General features: G+C 49.2%; 6 protein-coding genes across 10 annotated transcripts; 3 read left to right on the forward strand and 3 right to left on the reverse strand.

The window, feature by feature from the left end:
* Positions 1–3,716: 3,716 nt before the first annotated feature.
* Positions 3,717–6,411, reverse strand: LOC9647348 (pentatricopeptide repeat-containing protein At1g11290, chloroplastic). 5 transcript variants are annotated; one of them, XR_002993542.1, is made up of 3 exons: positions 4,516–6,411; positions 3,885–4,098; positions 3,717–3,825 (listed from the first exon to the last, which is right to left on the reverse strand). XR_002993542.1 is itself a non-coding variant. In XM_002980099.2 (2 exons), exons 1-2 carry the CDS (start codon positions 6,262–6,264, stop codon positions 4,027–4,029), a joined length of 1,821 nt encoding a protein of 606 aa, XP_002980145.2. In that variant the 5' UTR covers positions 6,265–6,411; the 3' UTR covers positions 3,717–4,026. The 5 variants fall into 5 exon arrangements, 2 of the variants coding, with proteins under 2 accessions (XP_002980145.2, XP_024540807.1); XR_002993541.1 differs by having other exon boundaries at positions 3,717–3,837; XM_002980099.2 differs by having other exon boundaries at positions 3,717–4,098.
* A 356-nt stretch (positions 6,412–6,767) lies between these two features.
* LOC112349878 (pentatricopeptide repeat-containing protein At4g02750-like) lies at positions 6,768–8,087 on the forward strand. Its single transcript, XM_024685058.1, has one exon. It carries the CDS (start codon positions 6,768–6,770, stop codon positions 8,085–8,087), a length of 1,320 nt encoding a protein of 439 aa, XP_024540826.1.
* Positions 8,088–8,192: 105 nt separating this feature from the next.
* Positions 8,193–9,567, reverse strand: LOC9647349 (ATP synthase mitochondrial F1 complex assembly factor 2). The gene is made up of 4 exons (XM_002980100.2): positions 9,211–9,567; positions 8,843–9,005; positions 8,501–8,778; positions 8,193–8,434 (listed from the first exon to the last, which is right to left on the reverse strand). Exons 1-4 carry the CDS (start codon positions 9,520–9,522, stop codon positions 8,330–8,332), a joined length of 858 nt encoding a protein of 285 aa, XP_002980146.1. The 5' UTR covers positions 9,523–9,567; the 3' UTR covers positions 8,193–8,329.
* Positions 9,568–9,667: 100 nt separating this feature from the next.
* LOC112349869 lies at positions 9,668–10,896 on the forward strand. Its single transcript, XM_024685044.1, has 7 exons — positions 9,668–9,852; positions 9,902–9,967; positions 10,023–10,169; positions 10,220–10,324; positions 10,389–10,484; positions 10,548–10,684; positions 10,789–10,896. The coding sequence occupies exons 1-7, from the start codon at positions 9,690–9,692 to the stop codon at positions 10,849–10,851; spliced, it is 777 nt and encodes a 258-aa protein (XP_024540812.1). The 5' UTR covers positions 9,668–9,689; the 3' UTR covers positions 10,852–10,896.
* Positions 10,897–11,041: 145 nt separating this feature from the next.
* Positions 11,042–12,425, forward strand: LOC9647350. Its single transcript, XM_024685045.1, has 7 exons — positions 11,042–11,181; positions 11,258–11,305; positions 11,371–11,440; positions 11,523–11,613; positions 11,678–11,742; positions 11,794–11,928; positions 12,004–12,425. The coding sequence occupies exons 1-7, from the start codon at positions 11,062–11,064 to the stop codon at positions 12,207–12,209; spliced, it is 735 nt and encodes a 244-aa protein (XP_024540813.1). The 5' UTR covers positions 11,042–11,061; the 3' UTR covers positions 12,210–12,425.
* Positions 12,426–13,980: 1,555 nt separating this feature from the next.
* LOC112349868 lies at positions 13,981–16,634 on the reverse strand. Its single transcript, XM_024685043.1, has one exon. The coding sequence runs from the start codon at positions 16,466–16,468 to the stop codon at positions 14,039–14,041; it is 2,430 nt and encodes an 809-aa protein (XP_024540811.1). The 5' UTR covers positions 16,469–16,634; the 3' UTR covers positions 13,981–14,038.
* Positions 16,635–18,267: the final 1,633 nt, after the last annotated feature.

Consider the following 18,267-nt stretch of genomic DNA (forward strand, 5'->3'; position numbering starts at 1 on the left):
TCGATAAATCCTGGAGTCTCATCCCCAATGCTTCCCAGAGATTGAGTGGTGCCTCCAATGGCCCAGTTTGCTGCTTGTGGAGGTTTCACAACTTCCAACACCTTGGTGTGACAGTTCCACACAACACTATATCCAGAAGTGTAGCCGTGATCCTTGTATGGCCTGTTGATCAAGCTGATTGTCCCACTCTCAAACTTCATGTTATCATATAAGATCCCAGTTGCAAAGTGAGCGTGAGGCTCCGCAGGTGCGCTCCCATATCCAGTGCTGTTGAAGAAAACGTTTGGACCATTCGCTTGATCGCGGGTCATGTAGATGAACTGAGTGCTTCCTCCTTCGATGATGCTGTTCTTGACGAGGATCTGGGAGCCTGGAAAGGCAATGGCGAGATCAGCTGGTTTTGGACCATGCCTCGGGCCTGGAAGCGTCCGGATGAGATTCAAGCCCTCGACTGTGATCCTCTTTCCAGTGACAGTCATGGTATCTCCTCCAAAGTCGACAGCCACAACATTTCTCACCCAAGAGTCCTCCACCTGCGCGAGGCTGAGAAAGCTGCCACGACCGTAAGGGGGAACTTTGTCCTGGACAGCCTTAAAGTTCTCGAGACCGACTTGGGATACTCGTCCAGAGATCTCCACCTTGACCAAGTACGCCGGTTGTGACGAGCTCAGGTACTCTAGATCAACACGAAATGGAACCGGGACGTCGAGAAATACCGTGTTTTTCTCGGCGTCAACCCTGATAACTCTGCGCTCGATGGACGTTTCCGCATAGTTCCCCCATCTCTCGCTCATCTTCATCATCTGGATCCACTTGGAAGTCATCGGCCAGACGATCGAGACGAGATCGCCGGGTTTGAGTCCACTAGACGAGTCGAGCTTCACGTACCTAGAACCGGAAGGAACAGTCTCGACTATAGCAGCTCTGTGACCAACCTCTGAGATAGTCTGCTGTGGACTCTCGACCGAGAACAAAGCGTAGACGTGCATGCCATCCTCGGCTATGGAGACATTTGCGTGGAGGATGGTTTCGCTACTGCTGCTGCCGGTGATGAGAATTCCACTCGCGTTGATGGTAAAGTGGTGGCCTCGAACGTCAAAAACTCCACTTGAGAGCTGGATTGCTCCTCGGAAGCCTGTGGAGGGATCGAGTGGCAAGGAGGAGACCTCGTCGATGGCTTGCTGGATGGCATCGCCATCGCTTTTGCTGCTGCCACCAGATCGAACGGGATAGAGAGTTCTTCTCACAGGCACGTTATCTGGGAGAGTTGCATCGCTGCCCAAGTATCCCACCGCTGAAAAATCCATGATAGTATCGCCTGCGCTGGTGGATTTGTAAACGAGCTTGTTGCCATTGTCACTGTCCAATGACACCCAATATGTGGGGGCACAAAAAACTGTAACACAACCAAAAACTAAAGTGAGCAAAAGAGTAAGCATGCTTGAGAGATTATATACTGCTCTAAACTATCAAAATCAGCCTACATTTTATAGTGGAAAACCACGACAAAATGTTATAAGAGAGTTTAATACGGCATGGCAAAGGTTGGAGAAAGAACATTTTCATTCTTTCAGGACAAATTCAAGAGGATTCGAATCGATATCTGGAAACACCGTGAATCTTATACGTTGACCGGTCTTTGGCCGCGCAGATACATTGTCCTATCCTGGAATTATAAACCCTTCTACCGCATGTAAATAATTTCACATCTTGATTTGCATTGCTTCCTTGATTTTCCCATATGAAACTTTGGCCTTGTTCCTGTTACCAAAGAAGAGGAAGATTGCACTGAGAAGAATATGGACTTCGTGTCTGATTTTTTACACTGTCACTACAAATTTCTGACACTTACGCTTCCAATTATCTGGCGTTTATGTGGTTTTGCAAACCAACTCGGCATGCAAACGAGGTGTCCTAGAAACGTTTTTGTGTTGCTTATTCATCCTAGACATATGTTGAAAGTTTCAAAGGGTATATCCATAAATTTGACGTGTATTGACTTTCTTTGCTCACATTTTTGCGACCTTTTTTTGAGCCAGGTACAAGCTTGTCAAACGATCAGACTCGATTCCTCCCGGCTCGATGAATCCCGGCGTTTCGTCTCCAATGCTTCCCAGCGATTTCGCGTTGCATCCAATCGCCCAGTTGGCCGCCTGTGGAGGATTGATCACCTTGAGCACCGTCGCGTTACAGTTCCATGCGACACTAAACCCGGATGTGTAGCCGTGAGTGATGGTCGCTCGATTCACCAGGCTCAGCGTTCCACCCACCAAGTTCATGTTGTCGTACAAGATCCCTGTCGCAAAGTGGCTGTGAGGTTCCGCTGGCGAGCTTCCATAGCCGGTGCTGTTGAAGAACACGTTGGGACCATTTGCCTGGTTCCTGGTGATGTAGCTAAACTGAAAATCTCCTCCCCGAATGACGCTGTTCTTTACGAGGATCTGTGAGCCTGGAAATTGGATGGCGAGATCTGCTCGTTTGGCGCCATACCTGTTGCTCTGGATGGTCCTCTCAAGGTGCAAGTTGTCGACGGTGACCTTCGTGCCGGCGATAGTAACAGTGTCTCCTCCAAAGTCCACAGCAGCGACGTTTCTCACCCACGAGTTCTCCACTCGCTGGATGTTGAGGAAGTTCCCGGCACCGTACGGAAGAACTTTGTCCTGGACTGCTTTAAAGTTCTCGAGACCAACGTGGCTTGTTCTTCCGGAGATGTTCACCTTGACCAAGTAGGCCGGCTGCGCGGTGCTCAGGTACGCTAGATCGATCCGGAAAGAAACTGGGACGTCGAGGAAGACTCTGCTGCTCGCGTTGTCGATACTGGCGACTTTGCGTTCGATGTATGTTGACGAAGCATTCGACCACCTGTGCGTCATGTTCATGGTCTGGATCCACGCGGAGCTCATCGGCCAAACGATCCTCACGAGGTCCCCAGGATTGATGTCTCGAGTTGAGTTGAGCTGCACGAACCTGGATCCCGACGGCACTGTTGCTATGATCGCGGTTTTCGAGCCAATCTCCGAGACCTTTTCTTGCGGACTCTCCACAGAGAAAAGAGGATAGAAGTGGGGAAAGGTACTGTCATCGCCGTCGACGCGGGAAACGCTTGCCTGGAGAATTGTTTCTTCGCTGCTGCTACCGGTGATGACAATTCCACTGGTGTTGATGGTAAAGCGGTGGCCTCGAACATCAAAGACTCCACTCGAAAGCTGGATTGCTCCACGGTAACCTGTAGAAAGATCCAGAGGCAAGGAAGAAACCTCATTGATGGCCTGCTGGATGGATTCACCATCGCTCTTGTTGCTGCCTTTGTAGTTGCGAGCAGGATAGAGGGCAACTTTCACTGGTATGTTGTCTGGCAGTGCGGCATCCCTTCCCAAGTATCCCACGGCCGAAAAATCCATGATTGTGTCACCTGCATTGGTGGGTTTGTAGACGAGTTTGCTGGTGTTGGCCTCAAGTGACACCCAGTAGATTGGAACGCCTTGAATTACATCTAGACAAGAAAATCTTACAATGATGAGTAGCAGCAAGAGCGCAGGAAGAGTCATTTTTTGCTTGAAAAATTAGAGCTTTTGTTTGATAATTTCGTCATGATTTATCTTTTTCTCAATGTCGGGTAGTTCCTTTGGACTCTAGCCTGGAACCAATTTCTACGTCAATAATGTATGATGGGACGAATACTTTGCCCACGATCTAGTGTCTAGTGAACGTAAAAATCTGGAAAATTACTTGGCATTGAAATTAGATGCCTCTAAACTTATCAGTAGCCTTTGCAGCAGCAAGTAAAGTGATCAATCACACAAAATAATCTTCCTCTTGGAAATCCTGGAAATGCACCTGAAACAAGTGTGACAATCCAAAGAAACTCTCAAGTTCTTCATTACCCGGATGGTCGTCCCTGGCACAGTGCTGATCAATCCAAACGCAATCACCGACTTCTCGCTGTGATGCTTGACCATCTCTTCCTTTTGCTCCTGGCTGACGTCGTGAAGAACACCGGTGGTATAAGGAACACATCCCAAATGATCACGCATCTCGCGTATCAACCTCTGCAAGAGTGAGAATCATCCCGCGACACGAACTCGTGCACAGCATCGCCTACATAGATATTAGAAACCATCACAAACGGACCAGCACTCACCGATTCCGGAGCCACCTCGCGGAAGCTCTCCGCTACCCGAGGGCCTCTCTCAATGCTGCCCTGTGTCTTACAGTACACTTCATCTCGTGTATCAATCTCTGTAACTCCACCACAAGAATCATCCCGCGACACAAACTCGTGAAAAGCCATACATATTAGAAACCATCACAAACGGACCAGCACTCACCGATTCCGGAGCCACCTCGCGGAAGCTCTCCGCTACCCGAGGGCCTCTCTCAATGCTGCCCTGTGTCTTACAGTACACTTCATCTCGTGTATCAATCTCTGTAACTCCACCACAAGAATCATCCCGCGACACAAACTCGTGAAAAGCCATACATATTAGAAACCATCACAAACGGACCAGCACTCACCGATTCCGGAGCCACCTCGCGGATGCTCTCCGCTGCCCGAGAGCCCCTCTCGATGCTGCCGTGCGTCTTACAAGCTCCCAAGAAGAGCACCCACGCTACCGAGTCCGGCTCAAAGGGCATGTTGTTCAAGAGATCCTCGGCCTCGTCCAGCTTCCCGGCTCGCCCAAGCGCATCCACCATGCACCTATAGTGCGTCAACCTGGGGTTCTTCATCTCCACAAAGTTGTCGTAGGCCTCGTCCACGAGCCCAGCGTGGCTACACGTAGACAAGAGCGTTCCATAAGTCACCTCGTTGGGCATCACCCCATCGAGAGCCATCCTCCGGAAGAGCTCCAGCGATTCTTCGCAGTGGCCGTGCTGGGAGTAAGCAGCGATGATCGACGTCCAGGCCACCACATTCTTCCTTTCCATGCTCTCAAACACCTCCCTTGCCTCGTCCAAGCCAGCACACTTCCCATACATGTACATGAGCGCTGTCTGGATCAAGAGGTCTCTGGCGAGCCCATAGTCGATGATACTGGCGTGGATTCTTCGTCCCTGGCCCAAGGCCGTGAGATTGGCGCTGGCTTCCAGCAAGCTAAGGAACGTCATGTTGTTGGATTCCAGTCCCTCTTCTTGCATCTCTCGGTAGAGCTCTAGCGCCTCTCGATAGAAGCCATTCTGTGCCAGGGTCGTGATCATCACGCTGCAGGAGATCGCTGTCCTGGGAGCGATGGAATCGAAGACTTGTCTGGCCTCTTCCACGCTGCCACACTTGGAGTACATGTTGACCAGGCTGTTCTTGAGAGATTCGTCCGTATGGAAGCCACTGGCAATGGCGCGACGGTGAAAGAGCCTCCCGGTACCGAGATTTCCCTGCCAGGAGCAAGAACAAGCCTCGATCAGTGCCAGGAATGTGATCTTGTTCGCTTGGAACGTACCTTCCAGCTCCAAGAGCCGAAATACCGCGATCGCGTCGGCGCCTCGGCCGTGCTGCGCGTAGGCCTCGATCATCGCGTTCCAGGAGACGATATTTCGGGCGGGCATGGCATCGAAGACCTCCCTGGCGCTGGCTATGGCGCCACATCGCGCGTACGCGCTCACCACGGCCGTGGCGACGAGGACGTCGCGATCCATTCCAGCGGCAGTGATCTTCTCGACGATCGATCGCGCCTGGGCGAGGAGCTCCGGGGCGGCGCATGCCGATAGAGCATTCAAGAACGTAACCCTAGTGGCCTTGATACCGTGTAGCTCCATTTTCTTGAGGAGCTCCAGTGCCGCCATGGATTGCCCATTCATGGCATTTGCTCCAATCCAGATGTTCCAGGAGAATACATTCTTCTCGTGGATCTCTTGGAACGCCGCGGCCGCCTCATCCAATCGCCCACACCGTCCATACATATCCACCACGAGATTGCCAAGAAATCGGTCGTGTTCCAGCCGCATCGATCGAATGTGAGCGTGGACGAGCTTGCCCGCCGCGAGGGCATTGAGTCTGCCACATTCTTGGAGGAGCCAGGAGTAAGTCGAGAATTCGGCACGGGCGCCAGGCAGGAGATTGATCCTCACGGCATCGTGAAGCTCACGAATGCGAGGACGCGGCTCCCGGATCAAGGGCAGCGCGGGCTGATCAAATACGGCAGCTCCGCATTTGAGATCTTTCCCTCCAGGAGCTCCTGGAACAGAGAAGGGCATGGCTAGAACAATGGGTTTCTTCGATTGATCGAGATCTCGCAAGTGTAGCCTCGTGTGTAGGGCAGAAGAAGCCATTGAGCGGCGCTACTGCTGGAAATCAGAGGCGACTTCGCTGTGGGCATCAGTAAAGCACAGAGCGAAACCATTGATCGCTAGCGCTAGTTGCGATGCCAAGAATCGAGAGTATGAGCTTCCTGTAGTAGGGCAAAAGCACTGGAGCTCGCGATCGTCCCGTGAAGGAAGAACTACGGTTGTCTGGCCGCTGGACCATTGGTCCTTTGGATCTAGGAACGAGCCACAGGGATGCGCGCTTAGGCGCCGCGCGGCACCCTCGCAGAGAGCATCGTTCCCAAGAACCCTAGATCCAATGGTGGAATTTAAAGCAACACCAGACCATGGCCGTCGATCTGGTCTCTTGTACGAATCTCGTCACTGCCCACTCCAGAAATGGCGACGTCCGGCAATGCAAAGATCTCTTCGACTCATTCCCACACCGTGATCTCGTCTTGTGGAATGCGATGCTATCGGCATATTCCCAGAACGGGCATCTGGAACAAGCGAAGTGGATATTCGAGGAGATGCCCGAGAGAAGCATCGTGTCGTGGAGCTCTATGCTGGCAGCGTACGCTGCCCAAGGAAGATTCCAATGCGCTCAAACAATATTCAATGAAATGCCGCAGAGAAACGTGGTCTCCTGGACCTCGCTCCTCTCCGCATATGCCCAGTATGGGCATATTCCCAAAGCAAAGAAGATATATTCCTCCATGCCGGAGTGGAATCTCGTCTCCTGGACGTCGATGCTAGCCGCATTCTCTCAATCCGGCCACACACAAGAAGCCGAGAGAATATTCCACGAGATGCCCGTACGGAACCTTGTGTCGTGGAATTCCATGCTCGCTGCGTACAGCCGGAGCTCCCAGTACGGCATCGAGGCGAAGGAGTTGTACGATCGGATGCCTGGCCACAATATCGTGGCCTGGTGCTCGATGCTCGTGGCGTACGGGCAACGGCGGGATGTTAATGGCTCGGAGGGGATATTCTTTTGGGCCATGCCCGAATGGAACCTTGTGTCGTACAATGCAATGCTGACTGTGTATGTCCACAATGGACGTGTTGAGAATGCAAAGTGCCTCTTTTCTCAAATGCCTCAAAGAGATTTAATCTCTTGGAGTTCTTTTCTTTTGGCATATGCCCATTCAGGGTATCTTGAGCCGGCTTTGGGAATATTTAACCAGATGCCCGAGTGGGATCTTGTTTCGTGGGGCACGATGCTCTCTCTTTACGGTCAGAAAGGTGAGGTTAATCGTGCGATGGAGATCTTTTACGAGATTCCGGAACGAAATGTGGCTTGCTGGAATTCTATCCTTGCGGCATATGCCCAAGTTGGCCATAGAGAAAGAACAAAAACGTTGTTTGATCGGATGCCCGAGAGGGATATAATCTCCTGGGGAACACTCTTGGCTTCTTATTCTTTCAGCGAAACAAAACTACCATCTTCTTTTCAAGATGTTTCCACAAGTTTCGATCTACTCACAATGACCCGGCTCCCAGACGGGGCGTGCTTTGTCTCGCTCTTGGTGGCTTGCAGCGATGGTGGCAAGATCTTCCAAGCTCGCCGCTACTTCGTCTCCATGATCCACGACTTTGGATTGAAACCCCAGAAGCAACACTACTGCTGCATCGTAGACTTGCTAGCTCGCGCTGGACGCTTTGATTCTGCGCTGGATCTTGTTAGAAACATGCCCTTTGTCCCTGATGCTTTGGAATGGACGTGTTTGCTCGTTTCTTCCAAGTGCCAACAACATAAACTTTTAGACAAACTCTTCGCAAAGAACACGAAGTTACTGGATGGTGGGTCTTTCGTTTTGCTCTCAAACGTGTGTACTACTCAGCTTTGAGTTGATGGCTTTCAAGAACACGGCCACGCGATCGTGGTTCGAACGCCATCTCCAGACACTCCAACTCGATAGTTTTCTTTCTCTTTGGGCAGCACCAACAGACTATGGCGATAAGAAGATCCTCAAGAGACATTGGGTTACACGAAAGAGTGCTCCTTAGAACACTTTAAAAACCTCTTGAATCGATCCTTTTCGAAAAGGTTGGAGTTATTACCTTTGAAGTCTCTACCTTTTATCAATCGCTACATCTTGAGTAGCCTGTGAAAAATGGAAGCCGCAGTGATGCGAACTCGAAGATCCGAGATATCAATGTCGTGACCACCTTCAACCAGTCCCCATTTGGCAATCTGGAAGAAAAAAAGACCATCACAAATGCTATCACCCGAAAGGAAGAAAAAAGATTTTCGCCGTACCTGGAAGTCTTCATCCACGCGAATGGCTTTCATGGCTTTCTCCACGTCGAGGCGTCCGTCTATAATCGCCAAGGCGATGACCAGAGAACGAGCGGAAGCAGTCAGTTGATCCACAGCCGAGAGTTCCCAGTTGTTAAAATCGCCGAGAATTTTCTTGTATGCGTCGAGTACTTCCTTGGGCTGTTTGCCGATCAAAATGCTCGACGTCACGGATGGCTTCGCTCCAATCTTTCCCTCGATCCATTTTACAAGAGGATCCCACTGCTGAGCCTGTTTGTCTAGGAAGAAACCAAGAAAAAAAACGGTGAGTGAATCTCGTTTCAAGTTTTCTGTATGACTTACGAGAGAGAGGCTCAGTCTCTGGAGCACGGCAGTAAACTGAGTCCGCGTGAGAATACTTGAGCAAATTCTCGATGACATTCTCTCTGAAATCTGGAAGTCGATCGATGGTAGTAGCGGCGAGCTTCATGAGCGGCATGGTAAACGGCCGGATTCCTGATTTGGTCTGGAAAAATGCCCCGATGTCAAATGGTGGTCACCAAGTCTGCAGTGGAGACTCGCATTTTAATAAACTCCAGGCATTCCTCTCCTCTAAAAGTTCTATCTCAATCAACAAAGTTGCAAAGAAGTCTCTTTGGAAAAATTTCGCTCCCTTCCTCTCTCGCAAGAACTCAAGAAATTCCAAGAATTCAAACGGTGTGCTTGCTTACCTGCCACTCCCATTCCGCCGCGATCGCGAGCGCCAATCCGGGCGTTGGCACAGACACGGGATTCTTCTTGGGCGTCTTGAGCGTGAATCGATCCAGCATTACCACGTAATGCCCATCGTCGCTGGGGCGCATCCGAGCATGCTTGTAGAATCGCGGCCCGACGCTCCCGCCAGAGCCCGATCCCCCCGCCTTCTCTGGCAACTGGACGCTTTCCTCCTCCGCCGTGGAGGACCATCGCCTCGCCCATGCTGCCCCAAACCCTAACCCTAACTTTCCAGGCCTCGTCCCGCCGGGCCGCAGTGCCAGCGCCATCGCCAAAGCTTGAGCTTCGCTACATTTTTAAGTGGCTGCTCAGCCAGCGGTATATCCACCCTACCAGCGGAATATCCACCACGCTAACGGAATGTACTCTTATATAGCGTCCTAGATGACGGAATATCCACAGTGGGGTTTTTTGTTTGAAAGCCCCGAGCGAGGGAATGGCGACCATGGCGGAGGGCGCCAGGGTTCGCAATCGCCACCAGCAGGTGATGGAGACTGTGCGATCGGCGCGCTCCAGGTTTGAGGCGTGGGAGCGATCTTGCGAGAAGCGCATGGACGAGCTCCAGGAGATGTCGAGATCTGTGAGCCGCGGCGGCCACGGTAAGCGATTTGTGTGTTCTCGTTTCCCCTAAATTTCTCGTCCGATCAGAGGAATCGGAGCAGCTCAAGCAGCATTTGCGTGAGATTAGCGAGCAAAAAATTCACAAAGAAAAAGGTCTGGTTTTCGAGAATTATTTTCCAATGGTGGTTGGAACTTTTCCACTGTACAGAAATTACTGCCCGGAAGCAGCAACACGAGACCTTGAAGAAGATGATCGAGCAAGCAAACGAGAAGAAGATCTACCTTGCAAAACGCTTGGAGTTGCTGAAAGAACGACGAGAAGGTTGTGCTCACGTCGCTGAAGAATCCTTAAAAGGTACGTAGTTTCCAATTGTGCTCATAGAAATGACCATTTCTCTTGCACAGATCTGGAGGAGCGTGTGCGTCGCGTACAGCAGAAAGTAAATGCACAGAAGATCGCTCGCAAGTTTTACAACGACATTCTTGGCATCCGTGCAGACTTCGCGAGCGGTAAGTTCTTCCTCTTCTTCAATTTTTCTTCTCATCATCACATGAGAATATGAAAAACTTTCAGGGATCAAGATCACCTTCACCAAAGTGAATGCAAAGAACCCGGATCACGAATACTCGTGCACAATCCGTCTAGACAAGCACACCAACAAATACGCCAGTAAGTTCTCTCTCTCTCTCTCGTTTTTTCTTCCAAACTCGACTAAAACAAGAGCATGATCAGTGCTGGACTGCGTCCCTTACGTGAAGAGAAGCGTCGATCTACTCGACGACCTCAACATCACCAACGAGTTCTTCGAGTTCCTGCGTTTGATGCGGCGGGAATTCGAGCGGCTGGCCGAGGAATCCGACGCTCGCAGCGTAAGGCTCAAAGATCTCCACACCTTTCAATCCGTCCAGTGAGACAAAGGTGTGGATCTTCTCTCTCCCTCTCTCATTCCTCTCTCTCTGTTTGGTTTTTCTAGAAAGCAGTGGCGGAGTGGTGCTCGAGCCAGCTCCAGACTGTTCAAACCAAAACCATAGCTTGAAAGAAAAAAGAGAAAAAAGGACGAGGTGCGAATATTCCCTGCTAACGTTCCTGAGGATCAGGGCATTTTCAATTTTATTTTTGGTGGGCAGTGGTGGACATGGCGCCAGATTCTTGCGCTCTGCTGCTACTCTGGTCCCAGCCGCAAATCTTTGGATTCCAGCTCGCGATCCTGGTCTAGGGTTTTTCCCCGGGGAAGCAATGCAGGTAGATGGCAAGAGGGTCTAGATTGGCTTCTTCCATGGAAGCCCAAGGGGAAGATCACCAAGTTAATGGCGACGCAGACTCTTCACAGCAGCAAGGCTCTTCTTCCTTGTCTCCATTTTCCACGGTAAGGAGCTCTTTTATTTCCTTCTTGGATTTTTATTTTTTCTTGGATTGCTTAATTGCTTCTATGGAACTTGCAGCTCAAGAGAGCTTACGATAAGATCTACGACAAGTACGAGAGAGACAAGGTAATCTCTTTTTTTTCTCGAGTTTGCGGAAAAGCTGATCTTGCTCTTTCTTTTTCTCTCTGTAGGCCAGGAGGATCGAGAATGCTGAGAAGTTGTTTGAAGAGCACAAGTTACGCACTGCTGCTTACTCGAAAGGTCTCTCTCTCTCTCTCTCTCTCTCTCTCTCTCTCTCTTCTCTTGTGATTTCCATTTAAACTTTGTCTTTCGTTTGTTCCAGCTACGGAGTCGCTAGTAGAGACACTCCGCGAAGAGAACGAAATGCTCCGGCACCTAGTAAAAGAGTCTCAAGTCGAAGAGACAATGGTAAGGTAAGAAAATCCATTTTCCATTTTCACTCACAATCTCCATTGTCTTTGGAATTCTTCCCTCCAGGTTGAAAGAGCTGGAGAAAGAGAATGCACTATACCGGAACCAGCTTCTCATGGCTCAAGCGAGGGGTAAGCTCAAAACGATCGTTTAGTTTTTCGTTTCTCATGGTGTTTCTCTAGACTGTCATTCTGACAGGACGAGAGAAGATCGCTACAGATTTCTCCAAAGACTGTTCGAGCTCTTGAGTGACATGCAAATAACCGAAGTAGAGGATGACAATTCAGCGGCATTTGTTTTCCTCCATCAATCCACAGGTGAATTTTCCTGCTTCTTTTTCTTCGTGTTGGCATCAACTTAAGATCGTTGCTTCGTTTTTTTCCTTCAACAAGGTCTCAAGTTCTCGCTGGAACCTGTTGTTGACCCCGACACTGCCCGGATTTGTGGTGGCGACAGAGAAGTGAAATTCACGTCCTTGGCGCTTGGGTCACTGCGCTACATCGCTCCGGAATGGATGCGTGAGAGCATCACGTTTAGCATCAGCCAGGCTCCAGTTTTCTTCCGGAGGATACAAACAGTGACAAGAGGAAGGTCCTGACGAAAACGAAAACGAAAAAGTTACAAAAAGAAAGACAAAAGAGAATTTACTTCTTTCACGGTACTACACCGTTGTAAACTTACAAACTTTCCATCGCTTCGAGTTGATTTCCAATTCATTCTATCGCAAGCATGGAAGTGTAGTGTTCTGGATATGATATTTGCAACCTGTATCAAAACAAGTGATCAAAATTGTAAACATAGATTCATTCGTATACCCGTGTGGGACACAAAACTTTTGTTCCCATCGCAGAGGCTGTCGATCGCTCCTGCTGTAGCAAATCTTTGAAGCAGCGAACCCGACACCCGCTCCTCCTGATCAAACAAAGCATTCGAAGTAGGTGATCAAATAAACCAGATGAGAATGGCACCAACTTGCTTACCACGAGCTCCCGATGCGTTCTTCCAGCTATAAAATTCTCCACGCCCGGAGTTCTCCTTCGACACTGTCACCCAATTCGGTAAAGAAGAAAGGAGACTTAGAGATGTCTGCTCTTACTTTTCTACTGTTCTTGGTCCCAGCTCTTGTCACCGCCATTGCTCCAGCTCCATCACCTCCTCCGCAGTGCAACTGCCTTCCAAATCCTCCACCCTCTGATCCTCACGCCTTCGGATTCTATCCCGTGACAATGGTGCTGCCACCCAATCCAAGCGCGAGCTCGCCAACTTTCGCTGCCACTATCACCTTCTTCCCAAACAACGAGCACGACAGCGACGAGGCCTTCACTCCCATTCCTCCACAGCTCGTCAATCTCACACTCGATTCCAGCTGCAACCAGATCATCCTCCCTTTCCAAGACTGCTACCGCCTGCGCTTGCAAGACACCTGCGCCGATCGATTCATTCGCTGCAACGCCACCACAGCCGCGTGTGGTTCCAGCGATGGCGAGATTGTCTTCCCCTCGCAAGCTCCACTCAAGCTCTCCTTCAACACCTCTCTTCCTCTCCCCGGCCTTGATCCATCCTCGGCCACTGTCCCCATCCTCTGCTCTAGCGGAAGAAACCCGGGCCAAGGAGTCGCCGGACTCGCCCCCTATCGCCTCTCGCTCGTCGTCAACGTCCATCGCAGGCTGGAAGCTCTCAATCTCCGCAAGATCTTTGGCTACTGCCTGGGAAGACCTCGAGGATTCTTCTTCGTTGGCCAGCCCAACTACGTTTTTCCCAACACCACCATCGCTCCCATGAGCTACATCCCAACGCTGCGCTGGGACGAAGACGTTCTTCCTGTTCTACACCTCACCGGCATGGCGATCCACGGCGGCGACGAATTCGGCAACGTCACGGCGCCGCTGGAAGAATCCGTGTTTGCCGAGGGCCTGGCGATTGGAACCGGGAGACGCTACCTGGCCCTCGTCGATCCGGCGTACCAGTGGCTGCGCAGCACGATGATGGCCATGGCCAATGCCTCCTCCCTGGTGCCGGCGCCGTCGCCCTTCCACGAGCTGGATCTGTGCTATACCCTAGCGCCCGACATGACGATCGATGGGCATGGGCCGCTGCTGGAGCTCCGCTTCGCCGGGAACAAGAGCTGGACGATTGATCCCTTGAATTTCCTGGTGGAGACGCCCTCTCACCTGGTGTGCCTGGGAGCCGTGAGCACTGGATCGTCCCAGGGCCTGTCCTCGCTTGGAACCCTAGCGCAAGAGGAGCTCATCGTGGAGTATAACTTTGAAGAGCAAATGGTGGGAGTCAGTGGATCGCTGCCACGTGTAGGGACGGGATGTGGCCAGCTCGGCTTCCCAAACTAGTTAAAGGCTGTAGTTAACCTAATAAAAACATAGTTTAGTAATAGCATTAATAACTCTTAATCCGCCACCTTTTGGAGTTGTTCTAACAATCAATGACCACATTTTCGCACAGCTTGTCCAAGCCATCTTGCCATGGATACTCGGAGTAATTCGCCCCAACATCATAAGTCCGCTTCTCTTCGTCCAAATCCCCAGCCTTTTTTTCCTCTTTCTCAGCGTTGCATTCATGCTCCTCGACGTGGTGCTTGTAGTTTGCAGTGCTGGATCCAAAGCTGGATGGAGGGAGTGTCTCCTGACGACATCTCTGCGATGTCCGCGAGAAGACGTAACTGTTGAAGAGTAAGAAGAGTCCTTTCAGAAACCACAGTAGCATCCCCAGGCAAACGATCCCACCCATGGACGATGTTGCAATCAAGTTTCGCTGCTGCTTGTGCTCCGGAGGAAGGACCGAAAACCCCGCAGCTCCAAATGCTAGCAGCCCGAAAGTGATGGAGATCGCGAGCGTCAGTCCGGCCGCGAACAAAGTTCGCTCGATCCGCTTCACCACCTCCTGAATGAAGATGTCCGGCATTGGGAGCACACCTCGAGCTGCTGCTAGCGTGCTGGCCATGGCGAAGAAGAAGGACAGGCTGTTGAACCACACGAAGAGCTTGACACCAATCTCGTTGATGTAAACGTACGTCCCCTTGAGGCCACCGGGAGGCTGGAGGAATCCCTGGAAGCTTATGCTTGCGATGAGCGCCGCCCCGACGAGGATCGCGTTGAGAGCGTCCACGAAAACTTGGCGATCCCGGTAGAGTATCTCGAGGTAAGCTCGGACGTCTTCGCGAGAGGAGAGCTCCTTTCGGATATCTGGATGCTGGCGTTCCACCGCGTACCTGTATGGCGACTTTGAGTGACCATCGTCGAGGTTGGCTTTGCATTCCCGGATCTCACAGAGCTTGGTCACCACATCGTTGTATCCCAGGATGGTTGCCCAGTGCAAAGCCGTTCTCTTCGTGTGGCTTCCCTGCTCGTTGACAATGTCTCTCCACGCTCGTCGAGTGTCGATGAACTTGACTATCTCTTGCCTCTCCTCGTAGAAGAGCCAGAACGCAAATGGTATGTCCTCCTGGAGCTTTTCGGCTCTCTTGCCAAAGCGCTCCACGTCCCGGCCTTTGAGCTTGACCCGGAGATCCTCCACATTCCTCTCGAGAAACGTGTTCATGCTCTTGAGGATGTCCGCCATCTTGTACTTGCAGTGCCTGTGATCCGCGAGAGAAGCCGCGAATTCCATCTTCCCGTGCTGTAGAGCGCTGAGCAATGCCGAGGCCATCTTTCTCTCGAACAAGCCCGGATCACTTCCATATGTGATGTATCGCTTGAGCAGCTTCATCACCAAGTTGATGCTTTCCTTGTTTCCTCTCTTGGCAGCCCAGTCGACGAGGTCGGACGCTATCAGCAACCTCTCCAAGTTGGCCGAGTAGTTTTGCTTCTTCTTCTCGATCGCGTAGTCTAGACTTCGATCTAGCCTCTCAATCATGCCGGAATCCCCGTATCCTATCACGTACCTCACCAAAGAGATTTGCGGGAAAGCTCTTCGATCCAGCAAGCCTTGCTCCATCACAACTCTCAGAAGATCCCGGACGTGCTCTCGGCCATGCTCTTCGGCAAGCTCCAGCACGCTCTTCCCAGCTCTATTCTCCGAGAAGACTCGCAATCCTCGCCCCACGCAAGCCTCCACGAGGAGCCTCACTGCTTCTTTGTCACCTCTCATGGCCGCCCAGTGTAGCGGAGTCCCCTTCTCCACAACGTCGCGGGCTTGCAGCGACGCTCCTCGCGCGAGCAGCCACTTCATCGCCGCGATCCTGCCGTTCCACGCCGCGTAGTGCAGCGCCGTGAGCCCGGATCGACTGGCGGAATTCACGTCCCGCGGCACTGGAAGGCGCGCAAAGATGAGCTCCAGAGCGTCGACGGATCCAGACCTGGCGGCGAAGTGTAGCGGCGTGGCACCGGTGTGATCGGCCTGGGAAATCTCCGCGCCGCGCTGGAGGAGGAGCTCCGCGAGGGCCACATTGCCCTTGCCCAGCGCGTAGTGGAGAGGAACCATTCCATGGCGATTTATGGGACTGGAATTAGGGTTCATGCCATTGGCGCCCAAGGCCTGGAGTAGAGCATCGAAGACCGCGACGTCGCCGCCGATCGCCGCGATGTGGAGGGCGGTGTCGCGATCGGAGAGGTCGCCGCGGAGGATGTCGATGGCGGCATCGCGGCGGAGGAGCGAATTGACGAGGGGGAGATTGCGGAACTCGCTGGCGAGGTGGATGGCGGTGGTGTAGTGATTGTAGACGTTGTGGATGTCGAAGCCGTCGCGTATGAGCTCCTCGAGCTTGGAATCGATGCTGGATTGGGTGGAATCGGCGCTGGATTGGGTGGAATCGGCGCTGGATTGATCGCCGGATTGGGTGGAGAGGAGATTGTAGAAGCGGTACTCGAGCGATTCGCCCTTGGTGCGCTCGGCTGGAGGAATCATCGCATTGATTGTGAATTTGCGATGGTTTCTCGCAAGGAATTGGAGGAAGAATTCTCTTGAGAGGTTAGAACAATTGGAGTGGTCAATGTCACGCGCTGTAGAAGCTCTCACGACTCTTCCATGCTTTGTTTGTTATGTAAAGTAAGAGAATATTCAGGACAAATGCTTCAAACTTTGCAGTAGTTCCATTTGCCTGAAATTAGCTAATGGAACTTGGAAGCAATCAATTTTGACCATTTATTTCTATAAATATAAATTACATTATCATAAAATACAAATGCGTTTAGTCATAAAAATATAATATTACCTAAACTATTATATATCTTTATTTATGTTAATAAAATAGTTAATATCATAAAAGCTTTCTTTCTTTATTAGCATTTGCAAGAGTGGGATATATTTGAAAAGTTTCAATTTTAAGATTTTTTTTATTTTTTAACAACACTAATTGTCATGTTAGTATACAAATTATTAAATTTTACAGATTTTTAAAATAACTAGTAAATTTATTATTTTTATTAATACTCCCACAACTTTTATTCATTGAATTGGTCCTCACCTTCACATAAATTTTGTTATAATTACATACTTTCAACCTTTAGTATATACATATTTTGGAATTTAATTAAATATAATAACTTTAAACAAATAAAAATAGAATATTTTTATCCCATGATGAAAACATGGCATGTGTGTTGACTAATATTTCAAAAATCTATTTAATAATTCATTCAAAAATTTATTTTTAAATTATAGAAATTAATAACCTTTATAAAGTGAAGTGATTCTATTAGTTTTATTTATTTATTTTTATTATGAATAGCTACTTCACAACATTAAAAAAAAAGATGTGCACAAAAGCTTACATTCATTGACTTGTAATATAGTCTAACTATATGGTACAAGAATTTTAACTTCATAATGAATTATAATTTTGAATAGTTAAAATTAAATATAAATAAGAATGATTTTTTTTAATTTTATGTAATAAATAAGTGTTTAGTATAATGATTTTTATTATTTTTAATTAATTATAAATAAGTATAAAAATAAGCTTTTAGAATTATATAAATATATATATTTTAAATAACATTTATGTGGCATAGCATATACATCATTTAATGTTTTTTTATATAATCTCAAAATATATACATAAAATATTAAATATATATATTTATAAAAGTTCTAATATCTATATTAGCCAAGCTAGATTTATTGAGGGGAAGATAGAGGATGGAGGTGATGATCTTTTTGTTGTTCTCAAGTATGAGTTTTACATAAGAATATGTTGTCAATACCTATAAAGGCAAGAAAAATGATTTTCTTAGGTAATCATTGCTCAATATAAAAAAAATTAGCATTTTACTATAAGACACAAATCTCTAAATCCGAGTCTATGAGGTGGTGGCAAGATGAAAATCCAATAAGTATAACATGTTTGAAATAAAAATTCCAACTCAAAAAGTTAAGAGTGGAAGTAGAATTCCCAAAGAAGTGATAAAGGAACAAATATGAAGCAATTGGTAAGTGAGTTTTGAAAAGGGATAAAAGAATAACCAATTAGATTTGAGATGGAGTCCGTGGAGTCCAAAGAGTTTAAAATGGAGTTTGAGATAAAGTTTGAGACTAGATCCAAGATTGAAATTGAAATTGAAACCAAGATTAAAACTATATTCAAATTTGAATCCAACTCTAAATTTGAGTTTGAGGGTGAAACCCCAAAGCAATCATCTTCCAGACCTTGGGGAGTTTGGTAAGTCTTTATTAGATAGCAAGGGGAGGACTCTAGTGGAACTAAT

The sequence above is a fragment of the Selaginella moellendorffii genome, unplaced genomic scaffold (genome assembly GCF_000143415.4).
Source record: "Selaginella moellendorffii unplaced genomic scaffold, v1.0 SELMOscaffold_43, whole genome shotgun sequence".
In the NCBI taxonomy this organism is placed as follows: domain Eukaryota; kingdom Viridiplantae; phylum Streptophyta; class Lycopodiopsida; order Selaginellales; family Selaginellaceae; genus Selaginella; species Selaginella moellendorffii.

Excerpts from the sequence above, each read along its gene's own strand:
- LOC9647348 (XM_002980099.2), bottom strand. The coding sequence starts at position 6,264 with ATGGCTTCTTCTGCCCTACACACGAGGCTACACTTGCGAGATCTCGAT. Across the intron at positions 4,099-4,515 it reads GCGAGGTGGCTCCGGAATCG|GCGATGCTGTGCACGAGTTC; the intron begins GTGAGTGCTGGT and ends ATATCTATGTAG.
- LOC112349878 (XM_024685058.1), top strand. The coding sequence starts at position 6,768 with ATGCCCGAGAGAAGCATCGTGTCGTGGAGCTCTATGCTGGCAGCGTAC.
- LOC9647349 (XM_002980100.2), bottom strand. The coding sequence starts at position 9,522 with ATGGCGCTGGCACTGCGGCCCGGCGGGACGAGGCCTGGAAAGTTAGGG. Across the intron at positions 8,779-8,842 it reads AGAGACTGAGCCTCTCTCTC|ACAAACAGGCTCAGCAGTGG; the intron begins GTAAGTCATACA and ends GTTTCTTCCTAG. Across the intron at positions 8,435-8,500 it reads GCGTGGATGAAGACTTCCAG|ATTGCCAAATGGGGACTGGT; the intron begins GTACGGCGAAAA and ends TTTTTCTTCCAG.
- LOC112349869 (XM_024685044.1), top strand. The coding sequence starts at position 9,690 with ATGGCGACCATGGCGGAGGGCGCCAGGGTTCGCAATCGCCACCAGCAG. Across the intron at positions 10,485-10,547 it reads GCACACCAACAAATACGCCA|TGCTGGACTGCGTCCCTTAC; the intron begins GTAAGTTCTCTC and ends GAGCATGATCAG. Across the intron at positions 10,685-10,788 it reads AGGAATCCGACGCTCGCAGC|AAAGCAGTGGCGGAGTGGTG; the intron begins GTAAGGCTCAAA and ends TGGTTTTTCTAG.
- LOC9647350 (XM_024685045.1), top strand. The coding sequence starts at position 11,062 with ATGGCAAGAGGGTCTAGATTGGCTTCTTCCATGGAAGCCCAAGGGGAA. Across the intron at positions 11,182-11,257 it reads CCTTGTCTCCATTTTCCACG|CTCAAGAGAGCTTACGATAA; the intron begins GTAAGGAGCTCT and ends TGGAACTTGCAG. Across the intron at positions 11,614-11,677 it reads GTCGAAGAGACAATGGTAAG|GTTGAAAGAGCTGGAGAAAG; the intron begins GTAAGAAAATCC and ends TCTTCCCTCCAG.
- LOC112349868 (XM_024685043.1), bottom strand. The coding sequence starts at position 16,468 with ATGATTCCTCCAGCCGAGCGCACCAAGGGCGAATCGCTCGAGTACCGC.